Here is a 25,106-nt window from a genome sequence, read left to right on the forward strand (position 1 = left end):
AAGAGCCAAAGATGAGAGCCCAGCTTTCCTTTCACACTTTGCATAATCCGACATCGTCACGGGGTCAGAAATGCAGCAGCGATGGGGGGTGAATACTAAAAAGAGGAGAGGCTTTCTCTTTCATGGGAGGTCCCTGGAGACCTGTGGTGAAGGAGGGCTTACTACCATCTGGAGTGCAGCAAATGCTCCGCCTTCTAATTAACCCATTCAGCCTCACAGTCTGAAACCTGGCAACCCATCGCTATGGCAACAGCTCTGTGCAGGGATGGAGGGGAATGACGGATGCAGCAAGGAGGAGAACAGCAGAGAAGGAGCAGGGAATGGCTGCAGCTCAGAAGCTTCTATTTCTTCCTTTCAAACAAACCACGTGATGACATTATATCACATTATATCACACACAGCACATTGCTTGGCTTCGACTTCACGTTTCCCCTCTCTCTCTGCTGAGTGTTTTGGTAATGGTTTCCAGTTAGTCTGCTCTGGACGGCACTATATTTTAAATGTGCAGGTGTTTAATAATTTAGAAGCAACACACACACACACACACACACACACAGTGTCAATTATCCCGGTTTTTAAACACAAATAACTTGTGTCTGTTGAGTGATTTCTAAATTTATGAGTCAGGAGTATGACAGTGCCGTGAATTACTTTTCCAACTCTGTGCATCTGTAGTCTGGGAGGCAGTAATGGCTGTAACATGATCCATGTCTCCACAGTCCTTCCTGCTCTCCTCCTCCTGTATCCCACACCAGTCTCTCTCCCTCTCTGTTCATCCCGTAACAGTGGCTCTGAAACAGTGATTGGTCCTGCTTTGTGATCTATGGGTGTAAATGTGCTTTCTCTCACACGGGTCATTACTAATTAAACATCCTGATCCCGATTGTATTTTCATAGAGCAGATTAACACCGTCCCTCAGCCTGCTGGCCAGTGTAATGGCTTTGTAATCTTCAGAGGTGAGAGATATAATTATGCTGTCCGTGAACTATTAGAAAATACCTCTCACTTGATATACAACATCTAATTCTCAGTCAGTTCCATCAATTTGTTTCACATTTACTCCAGTATGTTTTTCATGTATTTCATAATTGTAGTTTCTAGTCGAAGAAGTTGACTAGAAACTAGTTATAGACTATGTTAATCAACAGTGAAAAGTTACCAAAACTGGTTTCTTCCTTACAAATCTCGATGCATGCACGATGCAGCCAGTAATCTGGAATTTCAATGACCAGTTGAACATTGTGTTTTTCTTCTAATTGGGAGCAGATGAGTTCAGCAGAGTTTTCTTTTATTGAAAATTCAAGAAGAGCTGCTCCTCATCCACATCCAAAAAAGCCAGTCTAGGTAAATGTCTCCTAGCCGAGCTACACCAAGCATTTTCAGCTGGGAGGAGAACCTGGGCTGGACCCAGGACACACTGGAGAGATTACGTCTCTCAACTGGCCTGGGAAAACATTGTGTCTCACTAGAAGAGCTTGAGGATGCGGGAGGGGAGAGGGAGGTCTTGGCATCTCTGCGTAGACAGCTGACCCTGCAGTCTGGACCCTGATAAATGGTAGAAAATTGATGTTTTTTGTTCTGATTCTATTTCATATTTTAGTTTTTCCTTCTTTATCATGTTTAGCGAGAATCTTCTCCTCTGTGCTTAGTACGTCTTTTGGGATGTTTCCTGTTTTACTTTGAAACTTTGCTTTCTTTGGTGTCTTGTTAATACTTCCTGTGAGCTTGATTGTCTTGATTATATTCACCTGTGTCTCCTTCCTCATCTGTTTCCCATTGTTAATTAATCTCATCTTCATTTTATCTTTGTCCTTCTCTTTGTTCAATCATCATCTTCAGCGTTTGATTCCCGTTTGCATGACCCTTTCTGAGTTGGAAAACAAATTGAAAGATTGCCTCTGTTCAGTTTGTCTGCCTTAGCACACTTTCTGTCACCAAGATGTCTGGCTTGCTGATTAAGACTGACAGCATTACATCCCCTCCCCCGGGGGTTGCTTAAGACAACAGCCTATCAATGCACACGTTACACAAATCTCAGCGAACCTCAGCACCAAGTCTCTGAAAGGGGAGCTCAGCTTTACTGTGTGACAACTTTGTGTCTTTATCTGTGAGGAGAGGCATAGTCATACGTGCAGTCATTTCCTTTAAAGCAAAGAGCGGTAATGAGGGAAGGGTAATCTAATGAGGAGCTACACAAATTGTAACAAGGAAGCAGCTTCTGTTTACCAAAACTCAACCCAGCTGCTTAATGTCCTCCTCCCTCCCTGATCTGTTTCTTATCTCTCTCTTGCTTATGTAACAGACAAACCACATATGAAATATTAGTGACATGTTCTGCTTTTTTGTGCAGAACATGTCACTTTGTTGATGTGTTGATATCTAGTGTTTGTAGACTTACCAGCGTAGTCAAAAGCGTCAAGTCTAGAGAGAGTGTAAATTTTCATCCAGTACCTGTCTGAGAACAACTTGTCCAGGTTTGTTTAACTGTTGTTCGCTGGATTGCTGAGTATCAAAATATGTCTGTGGCACAGAAACAAAAACTGAAACAGGTTCTGAAAGCTGGCATTTAATGCCCGGTCAGATCTAGTTCAGTCTAATCTAATTCTTTGATCAGGTAGTTCTTGGTTTAATTGAATGTAATTGGAATTTTAGACCACTTTGTCCACTTGCACATCTTCTTATGCACACCATCAATGTAGGTATCTTTGTACAGCACTTAGGCACAATAGATCGTTCAAAGCAAGTAAAAAGAAAGAAAAATCCATGGAGGTAACATAGCAAACTTTTTGATTTCCACACACAGCATATACCTTCAAGGCTCTTTACAAAAGAGACTGTTTTAGACATCTTTGAGTTCTTGAAAGAGTGATCCATCAAGCACTCACATGGGATTTTCAGGTGTGTTCTGCCAGTTGTCTTCTTGATCTTCTAACCTCAACAGAAGTCTGGTAACCAAACCTAAGAGACTCTAATCGTCACACCCTGATGATCATATTCTTTAAGACAACAGAAATCCATCAACTTAAGAAAACAGTTGGAAGACTCAAACTGTGAACAAAATCAAGCTAAGAGGAACAAATGGGTAGCAGCTGGCTGTTTTAGGAGAAAAGGTGTGTGTCTCATATCGTACTTCAGATAAAAAAAGACGCAGCAGCCTTTACAGGTGTGCCATCAGCAGACTACCTGCACCTCCATCTGATTTATGAATCTGCGTCTTTATAAACATAGATGTGTAATTAGGAAAGACAACAGCAGAAGTGGGTCTATACTGTGCTTCTTGCACATTGCACTCAAGTCCAGTATCAGTAGAAAACCGAGTTTATTATTAACTGACGTATAGATTAAAATGTAAAGTGTGCGTTATATAATAAAATGTAGCCGTTTAGAAAAAAAAGGTTTTTGTTTTTTTTAAAACGATGATTTTCAAATCTGCACAAATATGTTTGTTTTTTCACTTTGAAATTCATTTAATTCAACTTTGTGCCTTTATTATCTCCTGCAACCTCAAGGCCTCATTTCAGATTCAAGTGTCCTTGCTAACATGCTGCACACTTCTTTACTTCAGACCTTCTTCAAATGCAATAAAGCATGCCCATCTGCAAGTTCTGCTGATTTATTTACACTAAAACCCATCAATATACAGTACAGTATTTTGTAGCTGTTGAGCACTTTATGGTGTGGTATTGATACTAATAGACTTACATAAAATAAAATGCATGAAACCAAAATATTAATATTAATAATAATAATAATAATAATAATGTAGCACCTTTGCAATAATGCCGTGGGTCAAACAGCTGGAACCTCTGAAGCTGTTTAAAACATGCGTGTCTCAATTACGTGGAAATCCTCCCGGATAGCAATGTATTTTTATTTGTATTAATTTTTTTGTTGTTTGGTGAGATTCACCTCTTTCTTTCTAGTCCAACTTAAATACTAGATATTTACAGTACAGAGCAGCAGTCTCTGCATAAAGATGCATCTGCCTCAGTCCTGGCAGAATTACTCAGTCTGGTTCATATCTACGGCAAAGCGTACGACGCCACTTCTCCGAGGTCCGGGTCTATCCAGCGGTGGTTGTGGTTCTCCTCCAGCAGCATCCTGGGAATGATGATTACTGGGTCGGAGAACCTCGTCTTTAGCATCTCTAGGAGGCAGTACATGGTTAAGATGGCAGAGAAGGAGACAGAAAGAGACACATGATGAAGCATTTCTCTAGGGCCAAGCACAAGAAGGTAATGGGCTGAGCTGAGCACCCTGTGACCGCTCATTTCAGAGAATATCTGGGAAAGATTTAGCAACACCGCAGGCTTCCTTTCTTCTTTCTTTGCTTCCCACAATTTATTACATCAAAAATCAAAGGAAAAATAAAGTTGGGCAAGCCGCTTTGCATCTCAGTCAATACAAGTCACTTTTTAAAATCAGTACTTTGACCCATTCGCTTAGTCGCAGCGCTATCACGATTTCCAGGATGCCAAGAGTACAATGAGGGTCTCGGGGTGTTCTTTGAAAGAAAGGCTACAAAATGCAGTAGACAATGGAAAAAATCCAAATCACAAATTAGATCATAAGCATGCAGCTAGAGCTCCTGTCATAACTGATCAAAGCAGTGTCGCTTCCCTCATTCCATCCATACTTACCGCTCATCTCACACCCATGCTAACGCTCGTCACAGTCTAGTGCAAAGCCTAGGCCAAATTACTGAACACAAACTCAGATTGCAGGTCCAACAGAAAACAGTGGCAGCATGCTCTAAAGAAAGAAAAGTCCACATGAGATGGAATTGTTACAGTTTTACATGTGACTACAGTGCATGAGTGACCTGCCTTGCACATGACTGGGGTCATACCTGAGCCGCTAATTCAACAAGTCAGTCATGCAATTTAACCGTGGGGGGGTGGGTGCATTCCGGCAGCTCATGACTGGACTAAAACCCAAGGCCTCCTTAAGAAAAGCCACCTTAAGGAACCTTAAATGTAGGATGTGACAGCAGGCAGGCAAACGTCCTCCTCTAACCCCCCCCCCCACTCTAGTGTCCATATGGAAGAGAAATACAGAGGGGAGTAGACCAGAGATAATGTGGTGGTTCACCAGAAAAAAACACAAAAGTGTGCCACTGTAATAGAAAACAAAAGTAAATGACAACTCCATGAGCATGTATGAATGAGAATGAGTGGCAATTCTGTCTCTATGTCTTCTTGTTGCTCTTGTGATTGATTACCTGGGATTGGGAAGTGCACAGCCCCACAGGTGTTGCTTTAGAGTCTGCACCCAGCCAATATCTCGGATTGGCTGGCAGAGTTGTATGTAGTGGTACTGTTTTAGCACAACCCTTCAAATGAACCAGAATGTCACTGGTTAGCACAGGACAGATTGGACACAGCATCATCCAAAATGTGACATCCTCAAATAGCATACCTGTGCCACCGGGCTAAAGTATGAGAGAGAACAATGTGAAATGCAACATCACGCACACGTGTGTGGAATTTTATTTATTTATTTTTGGCAAATTCACTAAAAGCTACGAAGCACATGACATCTTGTTCTGGAATAAGTGTCTGGACATCCTCCCTCATGCTTGTTGCTCCATAAATCGCACGAGTTCTAAGAATATATTGAGACACGATGCAAAAATAATATATTCTTCGGTTCTCACGTGACGGCAACATGCAGGAGCGGGGAACGATGTCAGAGCTCATGCCAGAACACGGCGCAATCTTTGATAAGCATAGAAAGAAAGTTGTGAGAGAAAATTCTCTTCCATGTGGATTAAAAGAAAATCTCAATATATTTTTTCAGAAATGTTGTTTGTCACAAAGACAAAGACTTGGACAGGAAGAAACACTGACAGATACCTGCAACCGCTAATTTTTCAAGAAGCAAAGAAGACACTGCTTTTTCGGCTTTTTTGGTTTTTGTTTGCATTTATTTGTAATGTTTCATTAAATATGAGCAAGCAGATAGAAACACAAGCACATCACAACTTTTTTTTCTTTTTTTTGTCCAAGACATCACTTTCTTTACCATACTTTCTATCCTTATTTGCCTAAAAATCATAAAGATAGCACCGGGTGTGTGGTGTGCTAAGCACTGTTTACATTTTACTGCCCCTACAAGCCCCCTCCCTCCCTCCCCCCAGTGTTACATGACAAACCAACCCCAACCAAAGGCTGCAAAATGCTAAATGAGTCAGGCCTTTATCCCTGATGGAGCGAGTGCTCAGCTTGGGTAGATGTGATGCAGCGGTGGTGGTAAGAGTTGCTGCTGTCTCAGACACCACAGGAAACACAGAAGGTACTGTCCTTCATTCAGAATGGAGAGAAAGATGCATGAAAACAGAGGTGCGTGTAGGGTGGAGCACACAGATAACAAGACTGTCTTCTAATGCAAAACAATGTGTCTCTATGTACACTAGGATAAAGCAGCTGATGCTTTACAGTAAGTGCAGAATTGGACTCAGCCAGCATGTATCCCTGCTATAAACTAGTAGTAAATATAAGTTATATACACACAACTTTTCACAGATAAACATTGTGAAACTTTCCTCGTGTTCTCTTTTGTTCAGCATCTCACTGAAGGTATCCAATTTTCTCTGCACTACCATGTTCAATTTGAAGACAAAGAGAATCAACATTTTAATAAATAAACTCAGTGATTGAAGTAAAGCGTGGATTCAGAAACAGAGAGCGATGAACGATGGGATCCAGCAGACACATCGCTGTACCTCTAATATCAGGAAAAAAGTATTTATAAGCACGAAGAAAATCAGATGCAAAGTCAGTTTAAGGAACTTTAAAAAATTGAAGTGAGACGGTTGTTTTTTCATTCAGGTCTGTGCCTCAGCCATACAGAGTGCTCCTTTAAGGTGCAGCATGAGATGTCTGTTATCAGCCAGCGGCAGTTTACAGTCTGCAGAGTGCATAAAAACATCCAAAAGCAGATGCACAACATGCACCTTCACACTGGGGATTTATGCTCCAGCAGGAAATCTACACCATAACCTACGGCGTAACTGACGTGGACCTCTATAGTAATGGAACTACATGTTTTTCGCTGCAATTTTTAACATTTATTAGTGAGAGATAAACAATCACAGTCTCATATAGCATCAGTATAAGGACTGGCAAATGTCAGCAAACCCCTGGAGGGAGATTACAGAAAGTACAGGCTACCTACTGGCGTGAGGTAATGTGAAAAGAAGTGGAAAAACTCAGGGGACAAATATGTTTGGCCCCAAAAATAACATATCAGAAAAAAGAGCAGCCTTTTATTTTGCTTCTGCTTTCTACCACCGCATGTAAAACATCAGGACACGACCACGTGGTTAACACACAACGCAGTGGCACAAGCATAAATGAAGTCGGCCACTTATGTAGGTTACATCAGAGGCTCTACAAAGATTCCCTGCAGAAGTCTAAATCAGGCTGCACAGGGATCAGACCTGTTAGTAAAGACAGTGTTGGGGGTGATTACACTGAACTATGGTCAGTGAGACTGACAGCTCTCGGCGCTTGGAGAGAACGATACGAAGCGCAACATCTCACAGTTTCACTGAACTCATCTCTCTCTGATTCTGAGAACCGACGTTACTACTCCACGTCTTTATGTCTTTATACCTGCATGACAATGTTATCTAGTTCAGGGGGGATACTCAGATGCTCTGCAGACTGACTGGTGTTTAATGCACGATCAGTTTAGTGTGACCCAAATGGTGCGTTACAAAATCAAACCGTGTGAATGAGCTTCACGCGAGGGGAGCAAAATGCTGAGGTGTTTTTCTTTAGGTGAATTATAAACAGGCGTACAACAGAATTTAGCTCAGAAAGAGACACTGATTACAAATCACATCTGACAAAGCTGATATTGCTCAACACAGACTCTGAGCACGTGAACAGAGAACAGCAGCAAAGATAACAGAGCAGGTATCAGACACTCATCATGATAAACCAAGCGGGACATTTATCAAAGATTTCAGACTTGCTGCTCATTTTTGTGCATGTCCAAAGTGCCAATCTGATTCATTTTTTTCTCCAAAAAAAAAAAAAAAAACCCACAAAGGAGGAAAGAAACAAATCCTTGATAAACTCAACAATGCAATCTGCTCGGCTGATCAAAGCCAGCCGCCAGAATTGCTTGTCGCTGGGCCTGTGCATTCAGCGATTGGCTAGCCAGGCAGCCAGTAGCCATGGCAACCTGGAGATGGAGGCAAGCAGAGTGGGGGTGGTGGGTGGCATCGAATAGGCTGAGAGAGGGGAGAGGATGCTCCCGCCCACTCTGAAGCAATGTGGCATAGCGTGATACAGGAGGAGCAATGGCGTGGCATGATCACAGCGCAACATCTTATTCTAATATTACTGTAACAGTGTGGCCAGGAGGTAGTGACAGAGCACTGAGGAAGAGGATGAGAAAGAGGGGGAAAGATGCTTGGGGAGGAAGGAGAGACAAATGAGAACCGATGTGAGAACTCTGAATCAATTTTGCAGCCTCTGTGTTCATTTCACCCCGAAAATAAGAAAGAAAAGGAGAAGTAGTGCTAAATGATTTTTACTCTTTTGCCTCAGCCAGTTTGTTGTTCATCTCTTTACTTTTCTCCTTGTCCCCCACCGAAGGCCGGTTCTCGGGCTGGTTCTCTGAGGTCGCCTTCTTGGAGCCCCTCAGCACAGTGCTCTGCTTATCTTTGGGTTTCTTCGCTGGCTTGCTCTGGCCTGCTGCTGTGGCTCCAGACTTTTTGGATTTAGAGCGAGGGAGACTATACCTGTCAACCTAAGGATGGTGGATAGTGGAAAAGAGAATCCTGAGCTGACATGCCTCAGTGGTGTGCAATGAGATGATCATGGTAAGGATTGCACATCAACATCACAGGTCTCATTTCTATCACTAGATTTATTTGAACCAAAGTTTGGCAGGTGTGCCCTCACCTGTTTGCCGGGGTCTATGTAAGGCTCACTGTACAAACTGCGTATCCTCCTCCTCTCCACGGCCTTGTTGTCAGCAGGCTGCAGCGGGAACTGGGCCTTGAAGGTCGCACTGTAGCTGGTTTCCAAGCTCGTCTTTTCATCCGGTGGCAGGTACTGGGACTTGGCCCGTATCATCTTTACTGGCTTCACGTCTCTGTACGCTTTGAATTCAGTTCTGTGGAGAAAAACAGGAGATAAGCTGGTGCTCATTTTCACAAAATCTACAGTGTAAGATGGCACTGTTCAGTATTGGAACTTGGATGATAAATATTGACCTGTGCATCTAAGCTGTGGAGTTCAAATGTGCTTTTAGATGACGAGGTCAAAGAACATGCAGAGTATGAGCACACTGTTAACCAGATGAATCAAAGCACTCGACCACCTCCAACTCATTATCAGTAAACAGCAGAGAGAGCACCTGTTGGACGTCCAGACTGTTGTTGGGGGCATTAATAAGGCATGTTTGAGATCTCTACTCCCCAAATTCCACCGACATGCTAAGTGTCCAACCAGGGAGGACAGGACACTGGACCATGTGTACAGTAACATCAAGCATGCCTATAAATATGCCTTAAATATGGCCTATAAATGAGCCATCTGGAGAACAGGAAGAGCTGAGTGATGATGTTCTCGGTGGACTATAGCTCACACCCCCCTGCCACCTGCTCCAGGATCACAGACTTCCTAACCAACTGGCCTCAATCCGTCCGACCCCTCCCCCTACTGTATGCCCTGTACACATATGACTGCACACCAACACACCCAGCCAACGTCATCGTCAAGTATGCCGTTGACACCATCATGGTTGGGATCATCTCTCATAGAGATGTTACACCGTACAGGGTGGAGGGCGAGAACGCTCAGAAAATAACACTCGCCAGATCCTCCAGTCTCAGAAAAACCATCACAGGTGACCTCTTACACCCCACTCAGGTCACTCACATACGGACTGTCCACTCAGAACAAGTCCTTTGCACTACTTCTGAGCACTTTGTTCTCCAATGTGTGCCTTTCTTTTGTTTTGTATATATTCTCCTGTTTGTTATGTATTCCTGCTGGCTTAGTATTTATGTTTTATTCTTGTACATGTACAATGACAATAAAGGGCAATTCTATTCTATTCTATTCTATGTGCTCATTGTGCATCTTTATAATGCAATGGCCATCGAAAGGTTCAGCCTTGAGTCAAAGTGAGCATTTATGCCAAATTTAAAGAAATGAACTGAAGGTCCTGAGATATCTTGTCACAGGATGGCTTATGTCCATGTGTGAGATCAGAGTAATCTTGACCTTACACATGATCTCACCAAAATCATTTCATGATGAGTCCCAGCAGCTGTGTTTAATCCCATTTGTGTGGACCTTTGCTCCCCTTTCTTGTTTCTGTTTAATGATCATCACTTTTAGAATCTGCATAGTTTTGCTGTTACTAACTTTAGCAATGCTTGTGTAGAGAAAAACTGTAAAGAGTGGTGCATTACTACTGAAGAGCAGAGAATGTCAGAGGTAGTGTAGGTGGGAGGAGGTCTGCACCACAATTTGATGGTGTGATATTCTGTAGTCCTCCTCACACAGCATTTCTGAAGAAGGTCAGCAGTATGGCATTCCTTCAGTGCAGGCTGGCCTGCAGCATGTGCTCTGTATCACTGACATTTAAAAATGTATGGCCAGCATGATCCACACAGTGTCTGGATATGAGCTGTGTATCAAAGGCATTTATTTTACATCACCTTGCACAGCTCCATCTTTCCTGTTTTAATCACACTGTATTTTTCTCTGCAGCGTGCTGTTCTTTTAACATTAGTAGTGCATCCATGCATGCACCAGGCACCTAGCCGTGCAGTTTGCTTTTACAAACATTTGTGAAAGACCGAGTCATTCTAAAGAGCTCGTTGGATTTAGGGTCCATAGTCCACCATCAGCTGTATACTCAACTTTACTGCAAAGTGAAGTGTTTAGGAACCACAGCAGCTCAGACCATGTGAGGTTACAGCGTGAGGTCACAGAGTGCTGAGGTACATAATGCATAAACGTCACCAACACAGACAGTGCCAAACCTGCTCTGGCATTAACATCAGCATAAAAACTGTGCACCAGGAGCTTCGTGCCATTTGGTCTCCATGGCTGAGCAGCTCCTGTAGGTGTAATGTGTAGGCAGCCCAGTATTTCTGCCCACATAGTGTCTATTGTTTGAACACAGCTTTGTTCTTCAGCTACTTAAACATTTTTTAAAAGCATTTTGCAAAAGATTTCTCAACAAATATGATTTCGTTCTGCAAGTTTTGGTAATCTGTACCAAAACATATGAAACTTGGATTTTACTATTTTTTGGTTTATATTTTTAAGATTCAAGCTCTTCACGTGGTGTTTTGCAACAAAAGCTCTTGTTTTTAGAGCAGCAAAATGAAACCATCATCAGTCGTCCTGTCATGGTCTCTGTGCAGGCAGGCAGGAAAGGACCCAAACGCAGAGGCAAAGCTTAAACTCAAAACGGCAGCTTTATTGCTGGACACTAGGAGAACTTAACTAAACTTGAGGCTACAAATATAAAGTATGCAGGCAGAACACACAGACAGATATGAGGGAGATCACGACACTGACAAAGAGAAACACGGGGCTTAAAAACACTGAGGGATAACGAGGGGAATGAGACACAGAAGGAGAGCACAGCTGGGAGTAATTAGGCAGGACGAGACAAGGGAAGCAAATCTAGAAACACTGACATGAGACACGGACCTTCAAAGTAAAACAGGAAACATAAAGAGACGCAGACATGACAACATGAACTTGACAACCTGAAATCACAGACAAGAAATACTGTCAGAGTGAATTGTTAAATGTTTGTCATTTTTATGCTTACCATCCATTTCTATATTGTTTAACTGTGGGATGAAAGGAATTTCACAGTCCCCTCCCCAGATTCTCGAGGTTCTGGGTGAGGGACTATAGTGTTTTATTGCAGATGCATCCTATCTGGAAGATCTGCTTCTTTTGATGTAAGCTTCCTGCTTTTACGACCCTTTGGTCAGCAGGAGGTCTCACACACACACACACACACACACACACACACACACATTCCTACTTACATATAAAGGTTCACACACATATACATACAATGCCTTAGAACCATGTGGGCGTTGCTTTGCTGTGTTTTGTGTGAACTGTCTCTCAATAAAAGGCAGCGAGAGGAGGCCGGATTTGGGGTCATTTTGTAATGAGCTAAGATACCAACGAGGCCTCCCTTGCGCAAGTAATCGATCGAACGCTGTTGCCTTGTTTTTCTTTCATGGGAATAAGTCCTGGATACAGCAGGGTCTGAGTTTAGACCCAACAAATACATGAGACTAACCAGAAGACGTAAGTGAAACATAACTAGATTAAACTTGAGGCAACTAAATAATGAACCGAGAACTTAACACCATCTTCAAAACACAACAAAAGAGATCAAAAACCAAATGAAAGTGCTGGGTCACAGACCTAGCCCCCGACACGTCCTTAAAGCTCAAATAAGAAACATCACCTGCAAATTAGCTTTACAGATAAATGAATTATACTTCAGACAGAAACAATGTTTCTGTTAAACATTGTAAAACTGTCCCGTTACGCTGTGACACTTAGCAGAATATCATTAAAGACAAGTGACATTCTACAAATTATTTAACATATTTTTAATTAAAACAAATTTTCAACTTCTCATCATGAGTATATCATAATCTCTTGTTAATCTAAGCTTAAACTAGCTGTCAGACACTAACATTTAGTCTATTCGTGTATTAAACAAAACCAAAGTGAAATGTCACACTGTGAAATGTGAAAAGCAAGCTATACTGTACAAAGGCTGGTGACAGTGACATGGCTGCTGAATACAAATATCCTTTCTTCACATGGTGCAGAGAGGAGGTGGAAACCACACACAGAGCCATTACATAACCACCAAAGTCCACTCAGTGCTCGACGGGGCCCAAGGAGCCACAATGCAAAGACAGGTTACACAACAATGTCCAAGGCCAAGGATATAAAGCACCCACATGACCTCACAGGGCGTGCTCGTATGTGAGAGAAAGATGGAGAAAGAGACAGATTGTGAGTGCAGACAGGGTTCACAGTGTGAAACACCGGCCTGCACTGTAACATCGCTGCTGTAACATATGACTGGGTAACAATAAAGTCTGTGTCTCCAAGGTCGATGTGTACTTGGTACTTGTTAAAAAAAACAGACAAAAAAAGAACGTTCAAAACACTTTCCTGTCATATTATGGAGCTATACTAAACTCTGTATTTATAAACAAAAGAAAACAGAAATATTTTTACAAAAACATGAAAACATAGCAATGTGATGCTCATATGAGGCTGTTCCATTCAGTGCCTCTGGACATAGTTATTGGTCTACATTTTACTGAGTAACAAAGAAACGAGCAGGCAAACATTTCAGTTTGACTCCATTTGACTGTTCGGTCCATCTGCAATACCTGACATATGGCAGAATGGCTCTGTTTTATAACCCCCTCATATATACCTTAAATTAGTGGAGAGCATATCTATATACAGAGCGGGCGTTAATGACAATAAATATGACTGATTAAGTCAGGGGGAAGTTGAGGTGAAGCATTTGTGCAGCACTTGTGGCGAAGCTAAAGCAGCTTAAATACCAGGCTCTGTATGAGCTTTACTAAGTGGATCTAATCGAGGGCGACTCAGCAGATTCAATTCAATTTATTCAATTTTATTTATTTAGCGCCAAATCACAACAACAGTCACCTCAAAGCGCTTTATATTGTAAGGTAGACCCTACAATAACACCAACACTCCCGAGGCGTAATATTTTACACTTGGTGACAAATCGTCAGGATGTTATGCCTCGGGAGTGAGAATGGGCTGCAACATCCCCTATGAACAAGCACTTTGGCGACAGTGGGAAGGAAAAACTCCCTTTTAACAGGAAGAAACCTCCGGCAGAACCAGGCTCAGGGAGGGGCGGGGCCATCTGCTGCGACTGGGTAGGTTGAGAGAAGGAAGACAGGATAAAGACATGCTGTGGAAGAGAGACAGAGATTAATAACAAGTGTGATTCAGTGCAGAGAGGTCTATTAACACATAGTGAGTGAGAAAGGTGACTGGAAAGGAAAAACTCAATGCATCATGGGAATCCCCAGCAGCCTACATCTATTGCAGCATAACTACGGGAGGATTCAGGGTCACCTGGTCCAGCCCTAACTATATGCTTTACCACAGAGGAATGTTTGAAGCCTAATCTTAAAAGTAGAGATAGAGATAGCAGATGCCTTTTTGTTCTATAACAATATCAAAATGTTGTCAGAAAAGTTGCATCTCTCGGTATTACAACACAACATAGTGCACAACTTTCATGTTTTAGCTTTTTTCAGTTTTTCCTATTTAAAAAAAAGCCATTAGGACATTCATGTGACTTTATACTCTAATGAAGTAATCTTTGCAAAATAGTTTTTAGCATTAACCACTTAGTCCAGGGGTCGGCAACCCGCGCGGCTCTTTAGTCCTTATACTGCGGCTCCGCGTGGTTTGGGAAAATAAATTAGAAGTATTTAACTGAAGTGCATTTTATTTGTGTTTAGTTCTTTTCTTTTTTTTAACTTGTAGTTCTATATTAGAAGATTGTTGTGATTTTGAAATATAAAAATAAAATTATATCTTATTATTTTTTTCATCGCTCAAAATAAGCGTCACACTCGGGGGAAGCCGGTGTACCCGCCGAAACGCCGTGCATTTATCGAGACTTTCGACCCCAGGTAGGCCAATTATGGATCTTCGGATCCACATTATGTCGGCAGCTGTTCTCCATCGTGAACTATGTTAAAAACAAACACCGCTCACGCCTCACAGATGACAGCTGACAGTCCTGTAAAGATGAAAGCCCCGATTTGCGGACGCTGTGCGCCGAGGTTTAGGACCAGAAGTCTCATTGTAAACACATCATGGCAGACCCGACGATGTTTGCATGAACACGCTTTTCAGCATCTCTTTATTGAGCACTTTTCACACACGGTTGCTGTACGCATACAGCCGGCTGTAGCTTTTCAGCTCACAGCCCGACAACACAACAGCAGAGAGAGCACAGACTTTAAGGCGGCGAGGCGCGATTGCGGGTGCCGCTCAGGTGCGTCCGACTCCCATTCAGCGGCACTGCAGACCACGCCCCGCCGCACATATTAACCAGGTAAAATAGATATTTAGGCAGAATTTTGCAAATATCTATTTTTTTAGCAGCATAGAGCTTTTTTTCCAATTACTATTTAAAAGTCAGGTCAAGGCTCCAACAGCCCAAAGGGGATATAAGGGTGGCGGCTGACAGTTTTTGTTTGCTACATGGATCATTTTAGTTCAGCTGGGTGTCTTTGCTTTTGTTATATTTCTTTAAGAGTTCAAAATGTGTTAATTACATAAATAAAATGTAATTTTCTCTGTAGCACTTCATTTCAAAACCTTTCTTTTCAAACAAGCCTTTTGTTGATCTACGTATTTTATATTCTTTACATTATTTACATTTGATCTTTTACATTGTGTATAAAATCTATTGATTGTATTGTTTATTTTAATATTTGTGTACAGCGCTTTGTGACTGCCTGTCTGTGAAAAGCGCTTAATAAATAAACTTTACTTACTTACTTTAGTTGTCCACACAAAGCACAAAGGTAAAAAAACAATATATACAGTGTTATCTTCATTTTAGATTTCAAAAAGTATTTGCGGCTCCCAGTGTTTTCTTTTGCATGGAAACCGGGTCCAAGTGGCTCTTTGAGTGTTAAAGGTTGCAGACCCCTGACTTAGTCCAACAGATATCTTATATTTACAGGTGAAATAGTGAAGAAAACATTTTTTAGCCACTGGATTCTCATCTTCAGACATCAGTGGGTTAAAAAGTCAAATCTTATCTCATAGAAATTGTTATTTTGTTAACTAACGTCAAAGCCAGTCTGCACCTGACGAAAGTGAATTCAGTTATTGGTGACTAAAGGTTGTGTACTGCTGTACGTAGGCTGGACTGCCTAGAATCACAAGTAAACGAAGAAAAGAAGAGCTGTGCATTTATTTTGTGATGTTCACGGCGAGACTCCTGTGAGAAGATGGGGAAACGTGGTGAGGAAAGTCCTGCAAGGCTAGATGATGTCTTCAAGTGGTTTTTGATATCCAAACAACACTTTCAAAATCAAAAAACGTCAGCTGCAACCACAGAAGAACTGGCAGTTTCTGCTCGGAAAGTGGCTTAAATAATAAATACAGGTATAATTTATTAAAGGGCTTTTTGTGGTTCTTCGTGGGTGAACACAGCACTTGGTTGGTAGTTCATTACCACACCGTAGGGAACTATGGACGGCCCATGCACCTACAGAGAGCTCCTGTATCCTGATGGAGGCAAGTTTGTGGTACGTCTGTGGTTACTCCTGCTTGTGCTGTTGTTGGTGCGTCAGCAGCCCTGGAGAAGAGCTGAAGTAAAACCGAGAGTTTAAAAACAATGAGAAGTGTCCACCGTAGCCACTGTCTGTGCTTTTCACGCTGTATTTCTGATTCATGGTGTTTCTTTATGGTTTTTCTGTTCCTGGTGAACTCCAGAACGGAAGAAGGGTGTCCCTCCCTTACTTGTTATGGCCAACTTGTTAAGCAATCAGCTTTTCAAGTGCACACAGCCAAGCTACATGCTGTGAGGGTTTTGGAGGAATGCACGGAAGCATGCATGCACAGGTTGCCTCTCTGTAGACAAATATCCAAGCATACAGACACAACTGAAGTAAAGCTGCTCTGGAGGGCTCACTCTGCTGACCCGCCGTGACTGAGAGGATGTGCGGAGAAAGCCCTCGTCACAACGGCCAAACGCTGGCACCGACCGTGGTAGAACCGCGCCAGGGTACAGTACTGCTGAGCTTCATGCAAATCTGCCCGTACGTAGAGAGCACAATCCCGACCTCTCACAGCGGGAGAATCATAAGAAAAATGCTTTCAAACAAACGGCTCCAAATTTCTGCACCGTGGAATCAAACAGTGCTCAGCTATATTAAAAAAGCATGATGAGGTGTTACTGGCAGGCCAGAGAGCACAGGACACAGGCCAAGGCCAAGAATAATGGATTATATGTACAAAGACTGAAGGTTTGGATGGAGGAGTAGAATGAGGCGAGCAGGGGGAAGATAAGGGTTTGGATCTTCGATTGAAATCGGAAATTCTGAGGATGCTGTTTCATTGCTTCCCCTGAAAATGGGTTGCAGTTTTTATTTAGTAAAGTATATGTGTGACAGAACTGCTCTATGCATCTGTCCATTCAAATCACAATCACAATGAATCCTAACATGCCCAGAAGTTATTACAGTTGGGTAATTAATTACTAAATCAGTAGAAAATAAATCTCCAGCAACCCAGTTTTGATCTATTAATCTCTAATTTCTCTGTATTGATGCAGCATGTCGTGGACCTTTGCTTCACCTTGTTCTGTAAGCTGTAAGTACATTTGCCCACTGAGACTGCTAAGCCTAATTTATGTGCAGTTGTCACTGATGGACATCCTGACTCCTGATTTTACAGCAGCACTGGCCATACATAAAGACCTGGCTGCTTTCTGCCAGAGTAATCCAGGGAAATTGACCTTCCCACGCACCACCGCTCCACTTCCTCACCGTGTTTCTTGGCGTGTCAGTGAGTGCAACGGCTGGCTGTAAGTTAACACATCCTACGTCCTCTGGGACCAGTTGGCTCCCACTCAATCTTACAGCCATAGCTTCTCAGGGGTCCAGTTGAAACTGTACATCAATCACACAGGCACAGTTTTAAATCTTCACAATGTGATGCACTAAACTATTGTTGCAAGTTTTTGACTAAAGGCTGGTTTCAGTTTTTAACATAATCAGTGTTTGGTTCAGGGTTAAGGCTAACTAAGGGCGATCGTGGCTCAAGAGTTGGGAGTTCGCCTTGTAATCGGAAGGTTGCCGGTTCGAGCCTTGGCTTGGACAGTCTCGGTCGTTGTGTCCTTGGGCAAGACACTTCACCCGTTGCCTACTGGTGGTGGTCAGAGGGCCCGGTGGCGCCAGTGTCCGGCAGCCTCGCCTCTGTCAGTGCACCCCAGGGTGGCTACAATGTAGCTTGCCATCACCAGTGTGTGAATGGGTGGATGACTGGTTGTGTAAAGCACTTTGGGGTCCTTAGGGACTAGAAAAGCGCTATACAAATACAGGCCATTTACCATTTAACTTCAGTGCTAACTTACATAATTCATTCATACGCAGAATCAAATCTGAGGATATTTCCTTGTACATTTGCTGTAATCAGATATGAAAAAATCAGATTAGAGTGGTTATATAAGACACCCAGCTTTAGTGGGCAGCACTCTGAACTGAGAATTTAGGATTACATTTGGGCAACAATACTTGGAAATCTGTCACAGCTAAAGAATACCCGTTGTACTTTCAGGAAGCAGAAAAGCAGTTTAGAAGAAAATCAGCTGCATTTTGGACCTTTTTTTAAAAAAAAAAAAGCTGTTCTGTAGATGAAAGATAAACTGTCTTTAAGTGTGAGTGAACATTACTGTCTTAGAAAACGAGGGTTTTATTTGCCCAGGTGAGAAACAGGAGAGAGGACAGGCAAAAGTAGGGCACTGCATTAAGAAATGCGTTAAACTACAGTAACATGGCATGAATTCAAATTAAAAATGTACTTCCTCAGTCGTTTTCTCATCTTTTCTGAACTCGGTGAACCTGCTCTACCTGCCTCACTCTCAGCGATGAAACCGCATCTGCGTTCATCTTCTCGACAGCTCTGCCTGATCTGCTCTTTGGATGTCTTTTGTTAGTCGACGCAGTCGCACAATGCAACAAACAACGCTGTCAACATGAAGAGCGGGCTTTGTCTTTTACAGTTTTTGCAAGCACTAACCACACAATAACAAAGAGTCTGACAGCAGCCACTGCTTGAGACTCGAGACTTATTCTCATGCATAAAATGGCATTTTACACATAATGCGGCGAGTTGGCGTTGAGATGACGGTGGGATGGGCCTTGGTTGAAAATGCTGCACCAAGTCAGGGCAAGAAAAGGAAAAACTGTTTCCAATGAAAAGAACTGCAGAAGCCTTGAGCGTTTCCCCAGGTGCACTGCAGAAAGAGCGCCTTTGTGTTCGGCACGCTCTCTGGTATAAATAAAGGTTCAAAGAAATGGCAAGTGCCCTCATCAGAAAAGAGCTGAGGGCTTCGTGTTTCACTGGCCCGCTGAAAGCCGGTGCAGTGATATGGAGGGCTGACTTTACACATCCAAAGTGATGATTGCAGATGTTAACTGATGTTAGTATCTGATTTTAATTATGAATAAGCCAATATTTCTAATAAAACAAGAATATTAAAAGAGTAACAGATGATTCTTTGTATTGCTTATCCTGTATCTAAGGCTCGTGCTGACTTTATATTCTCTAACTCTGTTGTACTGACTTGTACAATTGAGATTTAGTACAAAACAACACCAGCATGTTTTGATGGCTTAATTGTCTGTTTGGTCAGATTTGAGAGCAAACAGTTACGGAAAGCAGCTAAAACATTTCTTCCTACTGATGCTGTTTTTTTGCTAAGACTCACTTCTCTGAATCTCTACTTTTGAGATGAAGAGTGTAAGGTGACATTAGCCATGAAGTCAGCTGATTGAAATAAACACTAACGCAGATCCAGCATTACAGTGGATTTATACTTCTGTGTTAAATCCATGCTGTAGGTACGGGTAACTCCAAATCCTTCTGAAACCCTATGCTGTAATCTGACATGCACCTCCCTATAAATGTAACGTGTACAAGTCGCCATCAACACCCAGCAGTTATACATGCTGGCAATGACATCAGCCACTTGTGTAGGCTACAATGAAAACTCCACATGGAGTCACCACAGACACGTAATTCAGGTATTAGCAATTGATTTTACCTTTCATATCTGTCCACCAGAGTCTGATTGGGATGGTGAGTACGACATCACCATGACAACTATTAGAGGGATGTCAAACTCTTGTTAACTTATGAGCCACATACAGTCTGCTTTGGCTTGTGAAACTCCCTTTCTTTTAGTGTAAAGAAGTTTAACTACCGTATTTTCCGCACTATAAGGCGCACTTAAAATCCTTCGATTTTCTCAAAAATCGACAGTGCACCTTATAATCCGGTGCGTCTTATGTATGAATTCTGGTTGTGCTTACTGACCTTGAACCGATTTTATGTCGTACACGGTGCTCAAAAATGTTTTAGTACAACTTTGGTAAGCTACGAAGCCGCACCGCTTGATTGATTGCCGGAGCATTACGGCTACCGTAGTCAGGAGCCTCGCGGATTAATCTGGGTCCTAAACTCCGTCCGCCTCAGGTCCCAAAGTCAAACAACACTGTGGCATCACTGAGAGTTAAAAACTGTCTAAATTCTTTCATCTTTAATAAAATGATCAGCGTTGCTGCTTTACCAGGTGTAACAATTAAGTTTAACATCCAGGCATCCATGAAAACAGAATTTATTAAATTTAACAGAGTTAGAAGTTAGCAGGAAGTTAGCTCGCTAGCTTCCACCTAAACATGATATAGCATGTTCTGACTGAGAGATTTCTGAAACATTCTAACGTACAGCTCTGCTATCACTTCCAACATAAATGAAGACAGAAAACTAAACAGCAGTGATGTTTGTAGGGTTACTGAAGTTGGGCTAGCTGCTATATAATGATGTGCTACGTGATCGCTAGCGACACAGCTATGTTAGCATAGCATAAACACAGTGAAGCTGGAGGATGAATGCTAATGCTTGTTTTGCTTAATACGCCTTATAATCTGGTGCGCCTTATGGTCCGAAAAATACAGTACACATGTTTCCCCTGAGATATCTTAGCATTAGAAAAAGAAGTACAATTCCAACAGTATGTCTCAGTTTTTCTGCACAACAAAGAAATGCTTTTCTAGTAAATGAAAGAAATCTGTTGCCACGACTCTCTGGGCTTAAACTAAAAATTAATAAATATGTAAAATTACAGGAAAAGTTCTGGCAAGTCATTATAAAACAGGAAGTTTTTGCTAATTCACAGAAAACGTCCTTTTTTTTGGACCCCCTGTAAAAAAATAAATAAATTTCCATAATAATGACAGGAAGACTTTTAACAGAAGAACCGGGCTTAACTGGTCAGGGGTGACAGGAGGAAGAAGCCTGAGGATTCATCCTCTGGGATATCACCGAGTTAACAAAATCATTTGGGAAATGTAATGGATATCATGTTGTTCTCACACAAGTAATACGAGCACAACTTAGTAATTCTGTTCTTGGTTTAAAGTCATATATTTAACTCTGGAGGAAATATTTTCGCAAGAGACAGCAAACAGCTTTGTGATGTATTCAGCCCAGCAAAAAAATTTTAAATAACAGAAAAGAAGATGGAGCTCTTTACTATGCATTTTAAGAGTTTTTATGAACTGGGTATCCACCATGTAATCAAATTGTGAAAGTTAAACAGTCTGTTACTCTGTCAAGTAAATGCAAAGGACAATTCCAAGTGTAGCTACATATCTGTCTGACATCATATAAGAACAGAGCTGTCCATAGTGAATTTTGAAAGTTAAAATTAAGTTTTATATTCATGAAAACTGTCTGTGTTATAAAACAAAATACATTCATTAGATTTTATTTACGCGTAAGCTTGCAATTGTTAGCTACTTTTACTGAGTTCGGCCACATTGCCATGTGTTAAAGGCCTGCTTAAAAACATATCAAGAACTTGAAAACATCATTTAAAGCAAATTTCTTTCAGTGTTTTTGTGCATACACTATGTGTGTGTGTGTGTGTGTGTGTGCATACAATCTGTGGCATTAACCCACAGCTGACCTGCTTTGCGTCTCTGCTGGCAGAGACAGAGAGCCGACTGAGCTTCTGCTTGTCACAGTGCAGCCATTTCATGCCGTGCGGGGGGAAAAGCCCTGGTCTGTACCCTGCTGGCTGCTCAACAACACAGGCACGCCTGCAAGGCACCAAACAGCTGTAAGGCTCCCTCAGTGATCACACACAGCACCACTCACCTCTGCCAGCAGAGTCACACTTCAGCCAGGCTCCCTCTAAAAGCCCAAACCTGCATCCCGTGACAGCTCTGGGCCAAGACATAAGACTCCCGATTTAGGAGTATACTGTGAGAGGTGTGCAAGATAACACGAAGAACAGGATGTTCAATATTCTACAAAATCAGTGTACAGCACACCAGTATCCTCCACAGGACATGAGTATAACATATATAGAGTGTCAGCTGAGGCATGTGTACAGTGGCTGAGACGTGCATGACTTGATGTTCATCCATCCACCAGTCGCCATCATCACCATCCCTCAGCAACATTGCATAACAGTACAGAGATTAGACTCATAGACCTAAACACAACAGCACTCGACAACAATTCCACCTTGACCTTTCCACTCAGCTTAATTACCTTCAGTGGAGAAAATACAAGTTGACTGCCGTGTAATGCATTTGCATGCTTTGACTGAGTTACACTGTGAAACAATTGCTCTGTTAGTCACCCCCAATTAAGCTCTGTGTTGTGATGATTATCACACCTGCAATGCAACCACTAACAAAGCTTCTCATAGAGACCCATTCAGGAGGGTTCATTTCCCTTTGATTTCAGGTTTGTATCCAGCTGTGCAGCTAATAATGGACTATATAAAAATGATACATTAGATTCTTTATTCTCTTTCTTTGTTTTGTTTGTAGTGGTGTAAAGGATGGAAAGGCTCCCTCACCCTTGACCCAGAATTGGGTAAATATTGAGGCTCAGTTAAAATTTTGTTTTTCAAGTCTGTATTTTAAAAGACAAAAATATGAATGCATGAAGAAAATGGGACAACTCTTGGCTAAAAAAATAGTGATGTACAATTAGGTCAGCTTTTACAGTGTAATTTAGTGACTGTGTTAACATTATTATACTGATAACAACATCTGAACCCCTTCCTTAACAGATAAACTCGCAGTTAGCAGTGTATATGTGTGATCACAACTGTCCTTCTGAATTGACTTTATGAACATGATATTTCTTCAATGTCAGCTTTGACCCCTTTGACCCTTCACAGGTCCCTGAGGCCTGAGGCACACACACACACACACACACACACACACACACAGTGACAGGCACTGTATAAACGTACTTGTAGGAGCTGCCGCCTGAAATCTCCTCTTTGATCTGTCTGTTCACGGCGTCCGCCGCCCTCCCTCTGCCCTCTCCATCCCCCTTCAGGACCACTTTCTTCTCCCCCTCCTTCTTGCTGGCACGCTTTTTCCTCTCCTGGCCCTGGAGCAGGTCCTTCTCCTGGACCTTGTCGGCTATAGCGCTTTTTTCAACGCCGCTGTCCGCCTCCGCCAGCACCACGTGCTTTTTCGGGTACTTGGACCTGGCCGGTGTGCGATCTTCTCCCGCGGAGGCACTCGGAGGCGGTTTGGGTATCCAGGGGTGATCGTACCTCTTCGGGATGGGCCAGGGCTTGAAGTCCTTCTGGTACTGGGTCTCGCTGTTGAACGGTGTTTCCGGTTCGTGGTACTCGTTCTTGGGCTTACAGCTCGGTTCGGGACGCACTTTCCAGTGCTTAAAGTCCTCGCGCATCACAGAGCTGCACACGCGCTCCTCGGAGACGCACCTTCGCGGCGCGCGTGCAGTCGGAACGGCGCGGCTTTCTGCGCGAGACGGCTGCGTTTCTATAGCAACTCGGGCCTGGGGAGGGTGTAGCTGCGGCTGCAGCTGGATGTGCTGCATCTCGGAGACGTCCGTGTACTTGGCGAAGACCAAAGGCACCGCAATGTCAGCCTTGTCCAGCTGGTTCCAGAAGCGGGCCATGCAGCACGCCCTGCTGATGCAGGGCCACGCCATGGTGAGCCGAGCTCACAGCTCCGCTACAGCACGGTGTCCTCGGACGGTGGCTCGGACGGAGGGGAGACGTTAGTCCACTCTGTGCTGTCAGTGAACCAAGATGTCCGAGCTTCACGGAGGCTTCGTGGCTCAAATTTGCTTCGTGTGGAAACCCATCGCGCTTTCAGGGAACACAGCCGCAAAACTGAACGACTTTGTTTTGGGGGGTTTTCTTTTTCTAACAGACGTCCTCTCTGCGTCTCTGTGTCCTGTGTGTCAGTGCGTCCTGCTACATCACTCCACGGCAGGGCTCTGCAAGCAAACACGGCCCCGCCTGCCCGCTCAGCATCCCAGAGACACTAAACTGAGCCGAGGATGCACTTAGACGTCACGTTAGAGACAATCTAAAGGGGACTTCCGGTGTAACCTGCATTGTAAAAGCTCTTCCACTGTTCCGAAGCAGCGCAAATTGAAATACACCTCAAAGAAAAATAAACATATTTAAAGGGATTTACCTTGTGTGTCGACAGGCTCCTATTAATAAACAGAATATCTGACGGGAGCCACAAACACTGAAACACCGGCTCCCATTGAGAATATTATGAGTTTCCTGTTAGTGCTGGGCTGATAAACATGCTGAGCTTGACAAACGGTTTGTTTTTACTCACCTGACCTACAGGAGGGTCATCCATCTTTTTATTTTTATTATTTTAGTTATCATTTCATTTAAAAAAATGCTTTGGTACATTGCATATTTTGAATATTATTTACATGAATATCTGAGTAAATATTAAGCCAGGTAATACTGCCGTTCTATGCATGATTATAAAAGTATAAAAAACAGAACACCAATGTTACAGTTTTGGTATTAAAGGGAATTTTAAACAAAGGAAGGTTTTTATTGTTACTTTCTCATGTTCTTTAAAATAAAGCCCATCACAGCACTCATTAAATAGGCCAGTGATTCATGCAAAGTCTCCTCTGTGACAGAGCATATCCGTCATTTGCAGATTCTGCCAACAACAGCAGAATACATGAATAATGCCGACTCCGTACATGCCCCGAGGGCCTGTCTCAAACTGGACTTTAGTTTGTAAGACATCAGAAAAACACACACACTGTTTGAATGGAGGCGTTATAGAGTTCAGCTGTTAAGCTTTACAGACATGACTATTGCTTTTAATTTCTATTGTATTTGCTATTATTGTTTGTTAGTGGGTGCAAGTGAAAACTTAACTGATTGAGTAAGAGAGATCAAAGTGTTAATGAGGTAATTAAGGTAGATAATAAATAATTTATGA

At 42.6% G+C, this 25,106-nt stretch overlaps 1 protein-coding gene across 2 annotated transcripts; it reads right to left on the minus strand.

Annotated features, from left to right (window-relative positions):
• Window positions 1-3,598: 3,598 nt before the first annotated feature.
• On the minus strand, window positions 3,599-24,646 carry map6a (microtubule-associated protein 6a). 2 transcript variants are annotated; one of them, XM_005464249.4, is made up of 5 exons: window positions 23,111-24,646; window positions 8,920-9,133; window positions 8,550-8,764; window positions 5,223-5,333; window positions 3,599-4,148 (listed from the first exon to the last, which is right to left on the minus strand). In XM_005464249.4, the coding sequence occupies exons 1-5, from the start codon at window positions 23,824-23,826 to the stop codon at window positions 4,004-4,006; spliced, it is 1,401 nt and encodes a 466-aa protein (XP_005464306.1). In that variant the 5' UTR covers window positions 23,827-24,646; the 3' UTR covers window positions 3,599-4,003. The 2 variants fall into 2 exon arrangements, with proteins under 2 accessions (XP_005464306.1, XP_003459029.2); XM_003458981.5 differs by lacking the exon at window positions 5,223-5,333 and having other exon boundaries at window positions 23,111-24,335.
• Window positions 24,647-25,106: the final 460 nt, after the last annotated feature.

This window comes from Oreochromis niloticus, linkage group LG10, assembly GCF_001858045.2.
Source record: "Oreochromis niloticus isolate F11D_XX linkage group LG10, O_niloticus_UMD_NMBU, whole genome shotgun sequence".
NCBI lineage: Eukaryota > Metazoa > Chordata > Actinopteri > Cichliformes > Cichlidae > Oreochromis > Oreochromis niloticus.

Excerpts from the sequence above, each read along its gene's own strand:
- map6a (XM_005464249.4), bottom strand. The coding sequence starts at position 23,826 with ATGGCGTGGCCCTGCATCAGCAGGGCGTGCTGCATGGCCCGCTTCTGG. Across the intron at positions 5,334-8,549 it reads AAACTGGCTGAGGCAAAAGA|GGTTGTGCTAAAACAGTACC; the intron begins GTAAAAATCATT and ends GTTCATTTGAAG. Across the intron at positions 4,149-5,222 it reads TGTGCACTTCCCAATCCCAG|AGATGCTAAAGACGAGGTTC; the intron begins GTAATCAATCAC and ends ACTGCCTCCTAG.